The following is a 20,129-nucleotide window of genomic DNA, read 5'->3' as shown; positions in this document are numbered from 1 at the left end:
GAAACACAGCCATGGAGGCCTGGTTTTGCAATAGTCTAACTCCAGTTATTGTCTAGTCTTCTACTACTTGAAAAAAATCATGTTTTATTTTGCTTCTGATGCCTAAAACCTGACACACAGTTTGTACTCAATTGGTGCTTATTTAATCAGTTCCTAGTTAGAGGCAGCTTGAAATCTTTCTGGACTTCAGATTTTTCCTTATAAAACAGAGTATTTATCTTTTGACATCATTTCCAGCTCTCACACTCTGATTATATGATCTATGTATCCTGAAGCCAACTTCCCTAAGCAATCTTTCTTGTCTGGGTCATTGAGAAATGGCATAGCATTCTTGCTTTAGTATAAGGAATGTCTTCATTTCTGAGTCATTCTTACTGAAAGCACTTTAAAAGAGCCTGCAGCAGTGCTATATGTTCAGTGAAGAAAAAAATTGGAGAATTGCTCATTCAGTATTTTTTACCAAAGTATTTAATGTAGTTTCTTTCTTTAAAGCTTATTTTAGTTATTTTACCTGTATCTATGTCTGTATACCATATGTGTGCCTGATGCCCAAGGAGGCCAGATAAGGGTATTAGATCTTCTGGAACTTGAGTATGGAACTGGAATTGTGAGCCACTATGTGGGTGCTGGGAATTGAATCCAGGTTCTTTGGAGGAGAAACAAGTGCTCTTAACCACTGAACAATTTTTCCAACCCTCCTGTAGTTTCTTAAAGGAATCTGTTATCAGTCTGTTTAGATAGACTTTGATACATATCAACAAATTTGTTTGTTTGATAACAATAATTCAGATCATTTGGTAAATTTTTTATGTACTATTAGGACTCTAAATTCTTGGGTGGGCAAGATATCTGCCCATCTCTAACATACTGTCTTAGGACTACTATTGCTGTGATGGAACACCATGACCAAAAGCAGCTTGGGGATGAAAGTGTTAATTTGGTTTACATTTCCACATCACTTTTCATCATGAAGAAGTCAAGACAAGAACTCAAACAGGGCAGAACATGGAGTCAGGAGCTGATGCAGAGGTCATGGAATTCTGCTCACTGGCTTGCTCAGCCTGATCTTATGGAAGAATTTTCTCAACTGAGGATCTCTTTTCTCTAGCTTGTATCATGTTGACATAAAACTAGACAGCATACATACTTATAGCTTTTCTTTACTCTTCTATAACTGAAATAACTTTGAAGAATGATAAAAAGACTAGAATAATGACATCAACTTTAAAAAGGTTAAAAACGGAAAGCATTTGAGGTTTGTTGTAAGAGGCCTCAGTGGCTGTGTGAAATGAGTATAAGGAGTTTTGAGTTTTTTTCATTCCAAATTCAATAATTTCAACGAATAACTAATGTACCTTTGTCCTTACATGCTACTCTTACTAACTTTATTTAAAGCATCTTAGTAAATAAATAAGATTCTAACCTATTTATCCAATCAAACTACTTTATAAAATAAAGATGCTGAAGACATTAATTGATTTGCTCTTGGGAGGTTTCTAATGATATCTTTAATTGGCTTCTACTTTTCAAAATGGGATTTTTTAGGAGTAAAGTCACTAGAAGATCTGAAGGTCTAGGTGAGAAGACATGAAGTAACAGAATGCTTAACTTTCTACTACAAAGCACTGATGAGTACTTGCTATTTATCTTCATAATTGAGTTGTGATGGAAACAGTTCAGGTATCTATTATTCATTTCAACTTATAGTGAAGGGGCTACTAACACTGGGAAAGATCAATTGCTAAGTTTAAAGCCATGATGGTTTAAATAAAATTTCCTCCCATAGGTTCATATATATTGAATGGTCCCCAGCTGGTAGAACTGTTTGGGAAGGAGCAGAAGGTGTGTCCTTCTTGTTAGAGAAGGTTTTGAGATTTCAAAGGACTGTGATTCCCAGCATGTTCTCTCTGCCTCTTGATTGTGGGTAATGATGTGAACCCTTTATAACTGTTCCTTTGCTCCACCCTCATGGACTTTAACCCTCTGAAACCATAAGCCAAATTAAATGCTTTCTTTTATAAATTTCCTTGGTTATCAAGTTTTATCATAGCAATAGAAAAATAATTATTATAGAAGTTTAATGATGATAGCCGATGCTATAGGGGATACAATATATTTATTTACCAGAGAAAGAGAGAGTCACACAAGCTAGGAGTTAGAAGCGTGGCTGGTTTCCAAAAGAGGAGGTCCTTTTTCCTTTCGATTCCTTTTATCTCTACCTGTGCTAATTTACTTGTCCCCGCCCTCATGGGCGGATAGCTTTGTGGGGTTCACTCCTACAGAAGTTGGTACCAGGGGTGAACTATTACTGTGACAGGTCTGGCCATGAGGTATATTTTATATAAATGTAGAAGAATCTGAAACTTTGGACTAGAAACATGGTTGAATGCTCTAGTAGAGCTTAATGGGTTGTCCTAGTAGGATCTTAGGGGACAGTAGTGCTGAGAGCTATGTAGACTGTGGAGGGCCAGCTCAAGACATTTCAGAGGGAAACAATATTAGCAACTGGGTGAGAGACCATTCTTGATATTTTGGTGTCTTAAGAATCTGCCTGGGACTAAATTGAAAAGTAATGGACTAATGTCTTTGACTGAGATTTCAAGACAGCCTAATATTGACTTTGTCATGTGGTTATAAGTAATCACTCTTATGCAGGTCTATAATGAAAAAGCAAGTGTAGCAAATATATATACACACACACAATTTAAAGGGAGAAGGAGCAGCAGGAAATTTAATGTTGGAGTCAAGGCTATGCTGAAAGACATGAGAAGATTAAAGAGAGATTGATCATAAATGAAATAAAGGAGCTGGCCGTTTGTGGCACACACCTTTAATCCCATTACTTGGGAGGCAGAGGCAGGCGGATCTCTGTGGGTTCAAGGCCAGCCTGGTCTGCAGAGCGAGTGTCAGGATAGGCTCCAAAGCTACACAGAAACCCTGTTTCGAAAAACCAAAAAAAAAAAAAAAATGGAATGAAGGGAGGGGTGCAATCAGGGTGAGACCTTTCCTAGACAAGCTTCCAACTTAAGAGATGGAGGGAGGGAAGAAGGAAGGAAAGGAGGGAGGGAGGGAGGCAGGGAGAGAGATAGATAGAGAGAGATAGAGATAGATAGAGAGAGAGAGAGAGAGAGAGAGAGAGAGAGAGAGAGAGAGAGAGAGAGAGAGAGAGAGAGAAAGTCCAAGTTTGTAGTTGGTTGCTCAAGTGGTTTTGCTTTAAGAGCCATAAAGGATGTTTAAGAGTAAGATGCTGTTAAATATTCTTCCATGGTTATTAAGGAGAACCACTCAAGCCAGGTATGTGGCAGGGGAGTCCCTGCATGGAGGCCCTGAGAAGCTATTGTATGAAGCTGTGAAAGTGAACCCTACATTGCATTGGAGACCCCAAAATGTTAGAGATTCCAGAGCTGTAAGATACCTGTCAAAAAGAGCTGCATAAAAGGAGTGGAATTATCCTGAGAGAGAGGTGTGTTGTGGGCAGCAAAGCAGGAATGGAAAAGCCATTTAAGCTCTTTGTTAACAGACATAGAGCTACATCATTTCTCTGCTGCCTTTTGGTCTTGCTTTGATCCAGTATTTCTTCATGCTGCTGCCCACATTCCTCCCTTTTGGAATGGTTATGTATATTCTGTGCCATTGTGTGTTGGAAGTATGTGATTTGCTTTTTGATTCTGTAGGAGGTTACAATTAACAAATTGCTTTGAGTCTCAGACTCTGAGAATGGACTTTGAAACTCTAGAGATTATGAAAGACTATGGGAACTTTTGAGGTTGGACTAAATTCACTTCGCATTATGATTTGGCAGTGAGCCTATGGGGCCAGGGAGTGGAATGTGTTGGTTTAAATGAGAATGGCCACCATACATTCAGGTGTTTGAATACTTGATTCCCCAGTTGGTAGAATACTTTGGGAAGGATTAGAGGCCTAACCAGAGGAGATATGTCACTGGTGGTGGGCTTTGAGGTTTCAAAAGATTTGTGTGATTCTCAGTGTTCTCTTTCTGCCTCATGGTGTGGATCAAGATATGAACTCTCAGATGTTCCTTTGTTTGGTCATCATGTATTTTAACTCTCTGAAACTGTAAGACAAATTAAACACTTCATTTTTAAGTGCTTTTTCATAGCAATAGCAATAGAAAATGAACTATGACAAAGGGCATAGATTTACTATTTTGACTACATTTCAAGTATTCTGGGTTTAACCCAGTACTTTTTGTATTACAATACACTTCACATTAAGTACAAATGACAAAATACACATGTCAACATATCTTAGACACATGACTCGTTAGTGGTTATAAGAGCCATACACAATTCTGGCACCCAAGGATATGATTTGGCAATTGTATACATTTCTCCCAAGTAATACTATCAGTCCTGTTCACTGATTAATGTGCTTGTTTCACTAAAGAGCATTTGTATATACTCTTTCATGAGCTATTTTAGTAATATCAATTTGCTAATTGTGAAGACAAAACAATTATATTAGATCATAAAGAAAGCCTGCCTTTTGGGTTTGTCAGTTTTGTTCTTTATACTGGTTAAAAATCTTTTGGTATGCCTTTGAAGATTTTACTTAGCCTAAATTTTTAATGTGTAAGAAAGCTTACATACAGTCTTTGTCTTACATTAAAATAATTTAGTTTTAGTCAATGTAATAAATTAACCGGCTAGTTTATAATCTGAGTTACATTTGTTTTGCTGACCTCTTTGGTACTCTAAGAAAGTACCCTAGGCTCCTTTTAAAAATGCACAATTAATGAATTTTGTGAAATATAGAGAAATTGTTTAACCCAATTTAATAAAAAGAACCAAAATTACCTAATTAGAGCATTTTAGAAGACTATGAACACAACATTTAATTGTTCCTAGACTCATGAACTAAGATAAACTGACAATGCCACCCTCAAGGAAGCTGTCTTCATGTCTTTGGCTTCTAGAAGGCATATATAACTAGGATAAATAGGCTTAAGTGGAAAAGGAAGATGATTATGCAGATAAGTTCAGATCCTTCTCTTTAGTTTACCCCTGAGAGCAATACATGAAAATCCCAATAGAGTCTTCTGCCTCCTAGGGATATGTATACAATAAGAAAGACAGAAAACCACAAATAGTCTTGTCTTTATGTGGGTATGTTATGTGCATGCAAGTGCATGAGTGTGTGCAGGCTGAAGGACGAAAAACTTGGTGGGTCAGTTTCAGTTTTACCTTGTTTATTTGACAGGGTCTGTCATTGGTTTGGAGCTCACTAATATGTTAGTTTAGCTGGCCAGTGAACTCAGGACTCTGCCTGTCTCTGCCTCACAAGAGTTGGATTACAAGTACCACCAAGGCCAGCCCTGTTTTTTGTTTTTTTTTTTTTTTATTGGTAAAATTAGGTACTGAAACTCTAAGGTTCTTGTGCTTGCGAAGGCAAGCCCTTTACTGTAAGAACTATTATTTCAGTCCTAGTAATCATGTCTTAAGATGCAAATTCATTTCTCTTTACTATAAATAGAGGGTCAGATGGCAGTTCTCACCAAAGACACAAATTTCTGTTCTGTTGTTGCTTTGCCATTCTGAGTCTGCATTGTTTACCTAGTTTTCTAAGATCACTGTTGGTACTTCAATTGTCATCAGGTAACACCTGATTCAGCTTGGCAACTGTTCACCCCACTTCAATAAGACTGGTTTCTTACTAGCCTAAATGGAAGACAGAGATGCCCAAAGTGTGACCATCTACCACAACACATTGCTATAATTGTTTTACTTTGCTGTGTGCTTGTATTCCCAGATGCTTGGGAGACTGAGACAAGGAAACTTTTTGATCCTAGTGATTTAAACCAGCCTGGGCTAGGGAGACAGTGCAGTGGCTGAAGTGTTTGCTGTGCAAGTATGAAGTCCTGAGTTCAATGGTGTATTCCTAAAGTAATCTCAGCACTAGAGAGATGCAGATAGCTGGAGTTCTGGGACCTGTTGGCCAGCTAATCTAGCCAAATTGATAAGCTCCATGGTCAGTATAAATTAAAGAACAAGACAGGATGATTCAAAGTACTACTTTTGTGTTACAATTTTAAACATGTTCTCATATACTGCACATGAGTCAATATCAGCTTCTTTCTAGAGCTCGTGTTAAGGGCTGTTTTATGAATTCTAGCAGAATGTCTTCAACCAAACAAGTTCTTTTACTAACATACAGTAATAACAGTTAAACTCATACTCTCTTATTATTACAGGTTTTAGTATTTCAGACCATCTTCCTGTTTTGTTCTCTCGAAAGCATAGGCTGTCCTTCAGTAAATCAATTGGCTTAATTTGACTTCTATATTTGACAACATATTTTGGGTTCACATTTTTTTTCTCATGCCAAGTTCTACATTTTTCCTTTCCCACAGAATCAGGACAAACTGTACATCCCCTGCAGTGACCAGGAAAGATTTGGCTAAATGTCAACTATGTTAATTGGTATAGAGAAAACAATGGCCTTATTTTTATCTGATTAAAACCCCTACAAGCATTCCCTTATAAACTAAAGTCATATCAGTACAAAGTGACTTAATTATAAGTTTGGCAGATGTGTCCTTCCTGCCGCTCCTTTACTGTAGCATATATAAATGTTACTGTTTCCTGGCAACTTTCAGAATCTCACATTTTAACTCTATTTTTGTAAGTTTGTAATTTGGTATTCAAAACTTTTTCTTGATTATCAATTAAAATAAAAATATACTTGTTTTAAAATGACATGTTTAAACAATTGATTTATCAAATAACTGTAGAACCTCATTTAAAAGACAGCTGGGAGGTCACTGAGAGGCTGGGGAGATGGCTCAGTGTGTTAAGTGCTTGCTGCCCAGGCATGACGACCTGTGTTTGGATCCCAAGCACTCATGTGAAAGCTGGGTGTGACAGCCTGTGTCTTTAATCCTTGTGCTGGTCAGGTGGAAACAGGCTGATCCCAGGAGCTTGATGGAGAGCCAGTCTAGCCAAAAGGTAAAACTCCAGGTTCAATGAGAGTTCCTATCTCAAAAAATAAGGTGCAGAATGATATTGGAGGACATACATCAACTTCTGGCCTTCACACACACACACACACACACACACACACACACACACACACACACGCACACACGCACATATGCACGCGCACACGCACGCACACACCAGTCTGAGATACTTTACTGTTAAAAGTCTACATCGTTTTTTTTAAGCTCTACGATGAGCAGGTTATGTAACATAATTGCTTCAGTTAATTGGGGTGTAGGAGGTGTAGGTGTAAAAGAGTAAAAGGTAATGAACTTTGATAAATTTATGAGCAATAAGAAGGTATCAGATAAAACTTAGTTTTTACCAGAGTAGCTGCAGCTTCAGTGCTTGTTCAAAATTTTATGTTGTCTCTTTAAAGTTGGGATTTCCCAAGACTATTCTACCTTTGGTTTGTTCTCAGTTAACCTTCATAATTTCGTGACTTCACCACTCATACATACACTTGCCTTGTCTGACACATCAGTATCTTCATTGGAAGCCACATGAGGATTCTTTGATATCTTGAGAGCTAGATCCATTTGGATGCCTTACGAGCAACTAAAATCAATATGCAAAGACTTGCAATTTCCATTCCAGCTTGGACATACCTTAGAAGTTACTACTTTATTGTAACAGGTCAAGTGCTGAATGAATGAAAGAAATCACCAAACAAATAAAAGTTGAACAAATGAAAATTTTCATCAACACATTTTGGATCAACTAAAATAAAGAAGTCAGAGGGCAAAGCAAGTTAGGTTTTCTATACAGAAACAGAAGAAATAGAATCAACAGAATAAATATACATTAAAAGGAGATTATTGGATTGGCTTACAAAATATAGACTGGGTAGTCCAACCATGGCTGTCTTCATACTGGGGAGGCTGAGAATCTGAGAGCTGCCCAGTCCATGAGGCTAGCTGTCTCAGCAGTCCCAGCCTGGTACTGAAGGCCTGAGGCATTTCTAGAGAGCATCTGCGTTCTGGTATCAGTGAAGGAGTGTATTAACAGCAGCAGCAGCTAGACAGGCAGAGCACAGAGGATTTTCAGAGTAGGGAAACTATCCTGTGTACTGCAATGGGAGATTCAGATTGTCATGCACTTATAAAAAAAAAACTATAAAATGTGTAACACCAAGAGTGGAGCCTAACAATGCCCTCATTCTAGAGGTAATCAGCCAGTCAAGAGCCAGGTTCAATCCCAGTATCAGCATGATTAAGAAGTGCATAGAAGTTCTGATAGACAAGCAGTACACTGAGCAGTCGAGCATCTGTAGATGATGTGATTACCTCATGTGACACCCTCTCCTGGTGCTGTGTTAGATTATTGGCATCACCATTTGATGTGCTCCTGTGGGAAAAGCAGGCCTGTGCCTCCTACTTTGGTTATTTGGCAGTTCCTGTTTTTTCTGCTGTTTACATTGTCACCAGTGCTGCATCATAAGCATCAAAGAGAGTGAATGCCTAGAGCTATTTCAAGCTCATGTCATTATGACATTTCTTAAAACATTATTTAAAAACTAGTAAAGTAATGCTGAATTGTGGCATTTGGTTGGGTACCATGTTTTCTCCCCTTCATGTTTACAGCTGACATGTTTTTGTTTTTGTTTTTGAATGTAACTTAAAGGACATAAAATAAAAACTTAAATATCGTAAAAAAAAAAAGAGTGGAGCCTAATGTAAACTCTGTGTGTGTGTGTGTGGGGGGGGTAATAATGATACATCTCCTATATAGGAAACCAGTATTTTATACTCAAATTTTCTGTGCACCTAAAATGTCAACAAAGTTTACTTGAGGTAGGGGGTATGAGTGGGGAGCCAAAGAGGAGTTGGAAGATAGATATAATCTTAATAGTTTTATTCATGTATGAAATAACCAAAGAATTTTAAAATCGTTAAAGATGGTCATGGTGGCTCACACCTATAATCCCAGCACTTGAGATAGGAGTATTATGAGTTTCAGGTCAGCCTGGGCTACAGGGTGAGATCCTGTCTTAACAAACTGAAATAAAATAATTAAAAATATAAAATTAAGTTTTAATAACTGAAGTTGCATGTCACAGATGCTACAACTGATCCACTCTGCAAATTAGTATATGCTTCATTCCTTACTCCCTCTTCTTTTGGTCAACTTTCTCAGCTGTCTAGAAATAGTTTTCCAGTCAGGAGGTGGTGGCGCACACCTTTAATCCCAGCACTTGGAAGGCAGAGGCAGGAGGATCTCTGTGAGTTCGAGACCAGCCTGGTCTACAAGAGTTAGTTCCAAGACAGCCTCCAAAGCCACAGAGAAACCCTGTCTCAAAAACAAACAAACAAACAAAAAAACAGCTAACCAAACAAACAAAAAACACAAAAAAGAAAGAAAAAAATAGTTTTCTGATACATTATCAATCCAGACTTGCATTGTTAGTTGATATGATGAGGTTTGTAAATTCATTTCATGGCAGTCATTTTGCCTTCTACAAGAATCAGGCTTTCTTGCTCTTTTGGTTGGATGTTCATTTGTAAATCATCCAATGTAATACTTGCTGTGGAGCAGCCTTTATGGCTGAGAAGCATGTTATCTGGTAATCTACTGCATTATCTGTCTAGACAATAAGACAAAGTAGGACCTTTAAAAGTATTTCAAAGCTATATCCCTAGATTTTAAAAAGCAGCCAATAAAACCTATAATCTATTTAGACCTTTCCTAGAGAATCAAGTATCTTTTTTTTTTCTTTTTCTTTTTAAAATCTGGGTAGTCATCTTTTAACTGTACCAGAGTCTGAAGAATTAGTCCCATGTCTGGTCAGTGTCAAGGTTATGGTCTCATGAACATCCTAAGTAAAGGACAACAGGGTCCATTAGCAAATAAGGGTATTATTTCAGATGAAGGGGATAAAATAGCCAAGATGATTAAGATGCAAGACAAGAGAAGGATGCAGAGAATATGATCCTCAGTGGGGTCTTGTTCCAACAATCTTAGATGGGAAGAACCTTTTTCTTATAGTGATCAGTTATTCTCATTGGACAGCTTCCTATTTATATTATCTGGAGTTCTCAACATGCCTTATAAAACCCTTCATATCCTGGCAATATTCCTGAGGTCAACTCCTAAGCTTCTATTCCTTTTTTTACTCTCTCTGGCCACATTGGCCTTCTATTATGTAAACAAGTTCAACTTGTTCTTGGCTGAGAGTCATTTTTATTTATTGTTCCCTTTATATAAAATTATCTCTCCTTCCCTTCCCCCCAATCCCCTTTGTCTTTTCTCCCACTTTTGCTCTTTTATTTTTAGAGACATGAACTCATTCTTTAGACTAAGATGTCCTTAAACTCATGGCAATTTTCCTGCTTTTGCCTTCTTGGTGGGATTATAAACTTGAGCCAAACTCAAGCCAAAGCTCATCTCCTTAGGAAAGCTTCTGATTAAAGTCCTATTTCTCTGTTTGCCTTTTTAAAAATAGTGTATATTTGTTGGATAAAGTAATGGGTTTCACTTATTCCCCCCACAGACATACTTAGATCATATTCCCTGGTGACTCCTCCATCCTTTTTGCATTTGTTTTGTAAGTAATGGCCATTTGTCTGGGAGAAGATGGAACCTCACTGTACATTTTGATTTGTACTTTGATGGTGGTTAAGGATGTTAACACATTTATTGGCAATTTGTACTTCTTTTGATAACGGTGTTAAATTCATTTGTCTATTTGATTGTATGATTTATTAATAGTGTTTAATTTTGAATTCCTTATGCAGTCTAGATATTAATTCCACATTTGATGTATAGTTGACAAGGATTCCCCCTTTCTCCTAGCAATTTCTTTATTCTATTATCAATGTATGCGCTATGCAGATTTTTCACTTGATGCAATCCCATTGTCAATCTTGCTACTTTTTCCTTGGGCTACTGAAGTACTTTTCAGAAAGTTCTTGAGTATAGTTACATGTATTAGTTATTTGTTTTATTGTTGTGATAAAACAGCTAACAAAAGCAACTTAAGGGAGGAAGGGTTTATTAGGGCTTACAGTTCAAGGATACAGCTTATCATTGCAGGAATGTAATGGCAAAGGAACTTGAGGCTGCAGGTCACATTGTATCCACAGTTAAGGAGAGTGAGGAATGCTGCTGCCCAGCCCCCCAGTTCTCTTTTTTATTCAGGGAGAACCCCAGACCATGGAACAAGGCTCACATTTAGGGTAGTCTTCCCCCACTTCAATTAACCTGTCCTAGAAAATCCTCACAGACATGCCCAGAGAATTGTTTTTGTGGTTGTGGTAGTTTGAATGTAATCAGCCCCCATAGGGAGTGACACTATTAGAAGGAGTGGCTTTGTTGAAGTGGATATGGCCTACTTGGAGGAAGTGTGTCATCATGGGGTGGGCTTTGAGGTTTCTTATGACTGGTGTCTTGGTCAACTTACTTTGCCTTCTGATCAAGATATAGTCAGCACCATGTTCCCCATGATGATGATAATGGACTATAACTGAAACTATAAGCTGCCACCTCAATTAAATGTTCTTTATAAGAGTTGCCATGGTCATGGTGTCTCTTCACAGCAATAGGAATCTTACCTGAGACAGTGGTGATTCTAAATCCCATCAAGTAAGTTGCCAATCAAGATTAAGTATCACAGCTGGGAAAAAACCTAACTAAGGAAGACCTCTACAAAAAAAACCTCAACAACAATGAAAAACAAAATTGAAGACACTGGAATATAGAAAAATCTATATGAAATGGCAGAATTAATACTGTCAAAATAGCCACATCATTGAAAGTGCTCTACTGATTCAATGAAATCTCCATGAAAATCCAATGGTATTATTCATAGGACTTGAAAAAGGAAAAATCCCAGCAGGGTGTTGTGGTGATATACTATTTATGATTTAGTAAAGCTTGTCTGAGGGTACACAAAACAAAACTAGCTACAAGCCACAGACCCAGGCAGTAGTAATACACACCTTTAATCCCAGCAGCTATACTAGTAAGCCATACAGCCAGGCAGTGGTGGCACACACCTTTAATCCCAGTACTCCGGAGCTACATGAAATTGATCCAGCCCTAAAGAGAAACAGCTCACACAAAGGTTATCTCAGCATTTGGGATCACACCTTTTTATCCCAGTATTTGATAGCTATAAAAGGAAGAAGCAAAGTCAGTCTTAAAGATTCATTCTCCAGCCACACTGAGGAGAGGCCAGCCCTTTCAGCCTAAGGGAGAAGTGAGAGCTAGTGGCCGGCTGCTTTGCTTTTCTGATCTTCAGCTTGAAGCTTGGACCCCAATATCTGTGTCTGGGTTTTTATTATTCATGTTACAGAGTATGGTGGCATACTCCTTTAATCCCAGCACCCAGGAGGCAGAGGCACAAAGATCTCTGTGAGTTCAAGGCCAGCCTGGCCTACAAAAACAAGTTTCAAGACAGCCAGTGCTGTTACACAGAGAAATTCTGTTTCAAAAAACAAAAGACAAGAAAAAAAAATTCTAAATTTCATATAAAGTGCAGAAAGAGCAATTATGACACCTGATCCTTATTTATATTATAGAGCCACATTATAAGATTTACTTTAGATAACAGTTTGAGAGATTTCAGTATTTCTTTTTAAAATCTTTTTGTTGAAAATAGATTTTTCTCAGCTGGGCGTTGGTGGCGCACGCCTTTAATCCCGGCAGGAGGATCTCTGTGAGTTCGAGGCCAGCCTGGTCTACAGAGAGAGTTCCAGGACAGCCTCCAAAACAATACAGAGAGACCTTGTCTTGAAAAACCAAAAAAAAAAAAAAAAAAAAAAAAAAAGAAAGAAAGAAAATAGATTTTTCTCTTAAATGAGTCACTCTTTAACGAAACAAATAGATTTTTCTAAGTGTTCCAAATCAATTAGCTCTCCTAGGCAGCACTTCTCCAAAGACTAACTTGTGAACACCAGGTATCTTCCATGCTGAAGTTTCTATTCAGCTGGGAATAGGAAAAGAAAGAATGTTGAACATATGTTAGAGGTTTTCAGGGCTCATTGCCCAAACCATCATCATTTTCCGTCCATGTTCTCTTGGACAGACATCAGGCATTTGGCCTCAACTAATCAGAAAGGTGGCCAGGAAACAGTCTAACTGTATGCTTAATGGAAGAAAGAAACCATTTGGTTATCAGATGTTTGCACTCCTTGAAGTCACGAAGCTGTTCCAGAATGAAGGAGGTAATGCATATTACATGCTTGGCACAGAAAAAGTAATCAACACTCAAATGTTAGTATGTCACAAGTATGTATGCTGAGAGCTTGAATTAGTCTCTCTCAATTGAAACAGAATACTTGCTTGAGTTCTCTGTTACAAAGAGAAGTGGGTTACATAAGGTGATCGTTTACTCATTTGGCTGCATTATTAAATAGAGAAGTAAGTTGCTAAAGATAAGAGAGAAATGAGTTGCTGGATGTTCCTATCAACTTAGTTAACACAATGTCAAAGGGGTTTAATTTAGAAAACAACAATACTATCTGAGGACATTGAGAACGCAGAAGGGGTAGGCGCTCTTTGGACCTCAAGACAGGCTAAAATGAAGTAATAACTATAGAAATTCTGTTCTTTTCCATGTTCTTTTCATTTTTTTTTTGAGACAGGGTCTCACTATGTAGCTATCATTGGCCTCCAATTTTTTAATTCCCAAGTTCTGGAATTAAAGGTGTGTGCCACCATGCCAAGCTCACTTTCTTACTTTAAGTCCTAGGCTTATCAGGCTCTTAGGGTCAGGCATATATTTTAATTTCCACTTATTTTCTCCTCTCTTCATACTTCAAGGTTTTTAAAGGGTTAGGAACAGTCCAGGGCTGGTGGCATATGCCTGTAACCTCAGCACTCAGAAAGCTGAGGCTGCGGAACATGGATTTGCGGGCGGCCGGACTAAAATATAAATTCAAGACCATCTTGGGTTACAGAATAAGAGTCTATCTCAAAACAAATTAACAAACCACAAAGCCTACAAATATATCCCCTATTCCATCAAAGTCTAAGACCATACTTGTCTGTACATTATAACATCCAGCAAGACCTAGCACACTGTGTATAGACAATATCTATGTGTTGAATGAATTTAATCTATACTGTCAGTTATTTCAATTATTAGCTAAATGGGCTGAATACTGTAATAGAAAATTAGTTCTTAAATCTTGTTCCTGTCACTTAGAATCTGCGGGATTTAGGGAAGTTTATTTACTGGGATTGTTTGTATTCCTGTATTGGATAAGTAAAATACTTTTTGCAATTATTGTAAGGAAAATTATATGAAACAGTTTTGCTGTATTTGTAGTACATAGGAGGCCTTTAAAAAATTGTTGATCTTTCCTCCTGGACCCTAGGACTTTCTCCAACATATTTTTTTAGTTAAGTGAGCTTAGGAAGTAGCATATGCTATTCACATTGTTTCCTTCTGTTTGGAGACTGTTCATTTGTAAAGCAAACATGCCTCCAAGTTGGTGACTGAAATAGAGAATTGATCAGTTCACTTAGAACTGATGGGTTCCCTGTTAGAACAGAATACAACATCTAAATTAGTGCCTGACACACAGTAAATGTTCAGTACATACTTTTTGAAAGAGCAAATTAACAAAATACTGAGTAAGGATGATGCCACAGACAAATAATTATAGGATGGATATGATATATTTGTGAAAAAGTGGGTATCAAAGGAAAGATTTGCAGTGATGGTCTATTTAAATATGTTGTGTTTTCATTCATCTATCCAACCATCATTATGCTGTAAGTTTGATCACACCAGATGTTAACAGTGGCTTGAGGATTTGCATTTGTCACTTTTCTCATCACTATGATGAAACACCTGAACAAAGCAACTCAAGAAAGGACTGTTGTTCCTAGTCTCAGGGAACTTCTGCCTGCTGTAGGTGGTGGGAAAGTGTGTGGGGGTAGCATTGTGGTCGTGGTAGCCTGTGGCAGAGCTCCTAACATGAATGATCAACCAGAGAGCAAATACAGGACCAGAAGTGGTAGGTCAGGCTGTACCATCAAAGGCCTGGCTTCTAGCGCCTATCTCTACCAAGGAGGCCCTACAACCCCCCAAAACAGTGCTATAAGCTGAGGACCAGGTGCTTATTTTTAAATTTTTATTATTTAAAAAATTATTTGTAGGCATCTGTGACCTCTCGGTGTGTAGATGCATGTGTCTACAGAGGTGAGAACAGGGCACTGGATCCCCTGGAACTGGAGTTTGAGATGGCTATGATTCAACCAACATGGCTGCTGGGAACTGAACTCTGTTTCTCTTCAAGAATAGAAAGTGGCCTTAACACTGAGTCCCTTCTCCAGACCCAGGGTCAGGTATTTAAATGAAACACATGATCCTGTAGGGGACAGTCCAGATTCAAACCATAAAGTCTCTCTCTTCCCATGTTAGTGCAGTGCAGTAATTAAGGAACCAAGTACAGAATACTACCAATAGCAAAAGGAGAGTCTTGCCCATTAGGCTGTAAAGCAAATTGTATTCCTAAGTATAGTAGGCAGCATACATGTAGGGGAATGGAAATAGATGAGGCTCAATAAGCAGTTAGGTCTGGGGTAGATCATAAAGAGTCTTGTTTCCATGGCTCAGAGACCTGATTCTTCTAGGATAGCGACAGTGGAATTTGTTTTACTTTTTATTGCTATAGCAGAATACTACAGACTGGGTAATTTTGTTTGTTTGTTTGCTGTGTTTTTTGAGATACAGTTTCTCTGTATAGCCCTGGCTATCCTGGAACTGGCTCTGTAGATGAGGCTGGTCCCAAACTCACAGAGATCTACCTGCCTCTGCCTTCCCTGTGCTGGGATTAAGGGCACTAGCAAGACTGGGTGATTTCCAATAAACATACATTGATTAGTTCTGGAAGCTGGGAGGTCCAAAATCAAGAGTTTGATTATTCTAGGGCACAAGGCAAAGAGAAAGTGGGAGAGAGGGAAGAACTAGAACTTCAAGCCTTTTATAACTAACATCAATCCATTTATGATTTAAATACCTCCCATTAGGCTACTCTTAACACTGTTGAGGATTGTCCCAACACATTTATTGGTGGTATGGGGGTAGGGGATGATTGGACACATTTTAGAGACACAATCTACATAGAATTTCTAGACAATTTTAGTGCAAAGACAAATAATTCCATTACACGTACAGAAACTGTCAACTGGAGGGTTAAACAATGATAGGGAAATTAGCTAAAAATTTACTAGACTAGTTTGAGAATAAAAGAGATTATAACAGATTAAAATTGCACTCACACATACATGTGCATCAGCATGTGAACATGCATACATACCATGTGCAAATGCAAAATTACAAAAAACCCCCAAACAAACAAACAAACAAAAAACCCCGGTCATTTCACTGCCTGATAAACACGGGACACCAAACTACAGATGGACTGCAGATGCAACAAAGGGAGTTTTACAGTTTTGTGAAATTTCAAGCTGGTTTGCTGAGAATGAAACCTGCAGGCTTAAGAACTGTGAGTTCTTGGCAAAAACATTAGTTTTTCAGAACTCAGAATTTCAACCAGCCATAATGATGGTGTGTGTGTGTGTGTGTGTGTGTGTGTGTGTGTGTGTAATAGGGAATGGAAAGAGACCACGGAATTCCTGATACCACACTACCACACATACAATTTCAAACATCTATTAGATTTTCATCTTTTGAGAGTCAACAGATTTAAGCACAGTATTCTAGATTTGGTTGGCAGATGGTGTACACAGATTTTGAGTACGCTAGCATTTCATTTGAAACTAGCTAACTTAATATTGACAGAGAATTAAAAAAATTTTTATCCCTAACCCTGAGTTAAATGTAGAGCATTAATAACATTTTAAAAAGGCTTTGTTAATAGATCGTCTGGATTTCATAGATCGGAGTCCCAGGATGTAATACTGTTCTAAAATGCCTATCGGGCAGTGTCAATATCTTTCCATGGAAATCTGGCTCACACAAGAGGAGAAAAGAGGCCAAAGGGAAGAAAGACTAAACCAGGGGAGATCGCAGGTACTGATGTCTGACTCTCTGAATGGGACTTCTCCATTTCCCGACCAGTCTCACTTCCTTCTATGGTGTGGACCTTTAATCTCCCTAGTTGTCAGCCTTGTAGGGTCAAGTTAATCACTGTTGACATCATCCTACTACTTCCCTTTTCAAATTCCACAGAAGCTATGTGTTTCCTGTCGTATTTGACACGGTAGAAAATGAATACCGGGCTGCTTTATAGCTAAACTTAGAATGGCAGTAACGTGGCGAGTTTTAGTAGACGAGATAAACAAAACTAGGTGACATTTCCGACACTCTCAAGGAAAACGAGGGGGTGCAAAAAGGCCTTTCTGACTTTAGAAGCAAAAAAACAAAACGATGTGTGTGTGTGTGTGTGTGTGTGTGTGTGTGATAGTTCCGCGGTCAAGAGGCCTACTCAGAAAAGAGACTGGCTGGAACCTTCTCCTTTAAGGCAGCAGGAAGGCCACCGGGTCGTCGCCAGACTGAGCGAGGAGAAGCCCCGGAGCCCAGACACCTCCATCTCGTGGGGGAGAAGCTGCGCACGGGCAGCTGCCTCACCTCTTTGTCAAGCCGACGGCCTCAGCCTCAGCCACTAGGAAGTGTCCTCGCCTCGGCGAGAGAGAGGGGCGCAGCGGGCCGCCCCTCCCCCCGCCCCTATGACACGCGGGCCCTGCCTCGGGCGACCTGTTGGCAGGGCGCACCACGTGACGCGGCGGGCCGCGCTGTCCCCCGCGGGCGGGCCTCCTGTTGCGCCCGCCGGGCGGGTTCCACCACGTAGCGCGCGGGCGCCGCCCCGCTCTTCCCTCGCCGGAGCGAGGGAGGGGGGCGCGCCGGAGAGGAAAGGGAAGGGAAGAGGGGCGGGAGGAAGGGAGCAGGGGGCGGAACCCGAGTCACGTGACGCAGGGGCAGCCCGGAAAGCTCCGAGGAGGAGCCTGGCGCCGCCATTTTCCTGCAGCTGCCTGTCCCTCTTGCCCGACCCGGCTCCAGCTGACCAGGGAAGGGGTGGGCTGAGGCTGAGGCGCGGGGCCCGGGAGCGCCCTGACTTGGTGTGGGAGCCCGCGGGGGGCACACGAGCCGGGGCTCTCCGGGCGGGTGGCGGCGCGCGGCCCTGAGCCCCGCCCCAGGCCGGCAGGCGGGCCCGGAGCCGGTGGGGGTAGGGGGTGCGGTGGGGGTGGGGACCCTCGGGTGCTTGGGGCTCCCAGGCCCCGCCGGCTGCCGAGCGGAAGGGGTGGCGGACGAGCCGCAGAGATGTCTGGCCAGAGCCTGACGGACCGAATCACCGCGGCCCAGCACAGTGTCACTGGCTCCGCGGTATCCAAGACAGTATGCAAGGCCACGACCCACGAGATCATGGGCCCCAAGAAAAAGCACCTGGACTGTGAGTGAAGCCCCCCCCGCACCCCCTCCTGCCCCCTCTCCATCCTTTTCCTCTCCCTCTCGAGCCGCCGTTTACCTCGCTGCGTCTGATCTGCACCGTGGCTCCTGTTCCTCGTCGAGCTGGGTTCTTTTTTTTTCTGCTTCCATCACACCTGCCTTTAACGGCCTCAGCTCTCTTCTCAAAAGAGAAAGCAATGTGACAAGCCATCCCCCCGCCTCCCCCGAGATCCCCGGAGACCCTCCCTCCCGGCTCCAGGCATCACCGTGCCCCATAGCGCTCCACCAACTTGCCTCCCACCCAGTCCCTCGCCCGAACTGCTTTCCCAGCTTCTGCAGCCTTTGCCCTTCCCATACCTCCCATACCTCCTCTCCGCCCTCGGCTCAGTGTCTCACCGCTAGCTCCGGGACTCACCGCCCCATTGTTTCCCCCCGTTAGCGTTTTTTTCGGGGTTCCGTGCTAAATTGGCTTGGTGGGCCCAGATTCCTGTCAAACTTCGCATCCCTTGAAGTGGTTCCCACATCTTCGATTTTCCTCCCATCCCTTTTGGGTTTCCTTTCCTACTTTTCTATCTACCTTTTGAGTTATCTTTGCCTCTGTAGCTTCCATTAAGTTCCTTTGACTTTTTGTCACCCCCTTCCTTCAGTATTATACCAGGTACTCGGCTTTTATTCCATTTACATTTGTGGGGAGTCGAAACAAAGGGATTCGGTGTGGTGTGGGAAAAGCTTTGTGGGAAGTTACTATTTTTATTTACCATCAGTATACTGTCTTGAGTTTTAAAGTTGGGTGAGTTGTACACGTCCCATCTTTCCCTTTTTTAATTCATATGGGGGTATGGAAAAGGGCTTTACTGGTTTTGGTATCGGTTCCTGAACTGTTAACATTGGCGGTTTGAATTTGGAAGCTTGAGTGTTAAGTGTTGGGATTCGAAATAGATTAATAAATTTAGGTACAAATAATCAGATTCGGAAACGTTTTGATTTATGTTGGTTGTATTTTGGATAACTGCTTGCTTAAGCCGCATAGTATTACTCCAGCACTAACTTAGGGACAGTTAATAGAGCAAACTCCTCCCAATTGTTTTCTAACCCGGGAGCCACCTGTAAAACCACCTCCTTTTTCTTGTTGCTCCTTTGCCTCCGGGTACAAAGCTCAGTGGATTGCTCTATCCTCGAGTAAGTAGAATGTTTCTGGGGGAAAAATAGAGATATAGTCAATGATAGTAAATTCTCTTTTTAAATGACTCCCGGACACATTAGCTAAACCGACTTTCATCATACTTGAAAGTTGCTTTGCCCTGTGAAGCAAGAGTGAGCTTGTCCTGAAAGGGAATTCACTGTAAGGAATCTTGTTTCTCATTTGGACTTTGACTGTGAGGTTTGCACTTAAAAAAACAAAACAAAACACAGAGTGTGAATTCTTCTAAGATACATTGCCCACGAAGTGCTGTTAGGACAAGTTATTGCCACAGACAAACCCATTATTCATTGTGATTTGTTCCCTAGCTGTGGAAATGTTTTATAAAACTCTTCTTCTTGGTTGGCTGTTGTACAGGCTGCTGGTTAACTCTCTTTCCCTGTTTAGAGAGTGGATTTAAATGGTGACACTTGTATAAACATTCTTTAGGATAGTGTGAATAGATCGTAAATGTGTTTTGAAAGTATATAATAAATGGAGTAGACGTTTCTGTTTTCATCCTTTGGAAAGACTACCCACAGAATCATTTCTTCCTTCTCCTTCCAGTTCCAAGATTGCTGTGTAGCCCAAG

The 20,129-nt window shown here is 40.5% G+C and overlaps 1 protein-coding gene and 1 long non-coding RNA gene across 15 annotated transcripts in view; one reads left to right on the top strand and one right to left on the bottom strand.

Moving 5' to 3' along the window:
- Positions 1-18,545, bottom strand: part of LOC110341632 — a 123,220-nt gene extending 104,675 nt beyond the window's left edge. For both annotated transcript variants that reach the window (XR_005869768.1, XR_002383598.2), the window contains exon 1: positions 18,437-18,545. This is a non-coding gene — a long non-coding RNA (uncharacterized LOC110341632). The remainder of the gene's footprint in view (positions 1-18,436) is intronic.
- The window catches only part of Picalm (phosphatidylinositol binding clathrin assembly protein), an 83,065-nt gene continuing 81,142 nt past the window's right edge, over positions 18,207-20,129 (top strand). For all 13 annotated transcript variants that reach the window (XR_005869744.1, XM_040728723.1, XM_040728714.1 and 10 more), the window contains exon 1: positions 18,207-18,361. Coding sequence is in view for 12 of the 13 variants with exons in the window: in XM_040728723.1 (XP_040584657.1) it covers positions 18,232-18,361 (130 nt within the window). In the remaining variant the exon portion in view is untranslated. The remainder of the gene's footprint in view (positions 18,362-20,129) is intronic.

This window comes from Mesocricetus auratus, unplaced genomic scaffold (genome assembly GCF_017639785.1).
Source record: "Mesocricetus auratus isolate SY011 unplaced genomic scaffold, BCM_Maur_2.0 Super-Scaffold_4256, whole genome shotgun sequence".
NCBI classification, from domain to species: domain Eukaryota; kingdom Metazoa; phylum Chordata; class Mammalia; order Rodentia; family Cricetidae; genus Mesocricetus; species Mesocricetus auratus.
The sequence above is the reverse complement of the archived record's forward strand: the minus strand, read 5'-3'. Positions and strand labels throughout refer to the sequence as shown.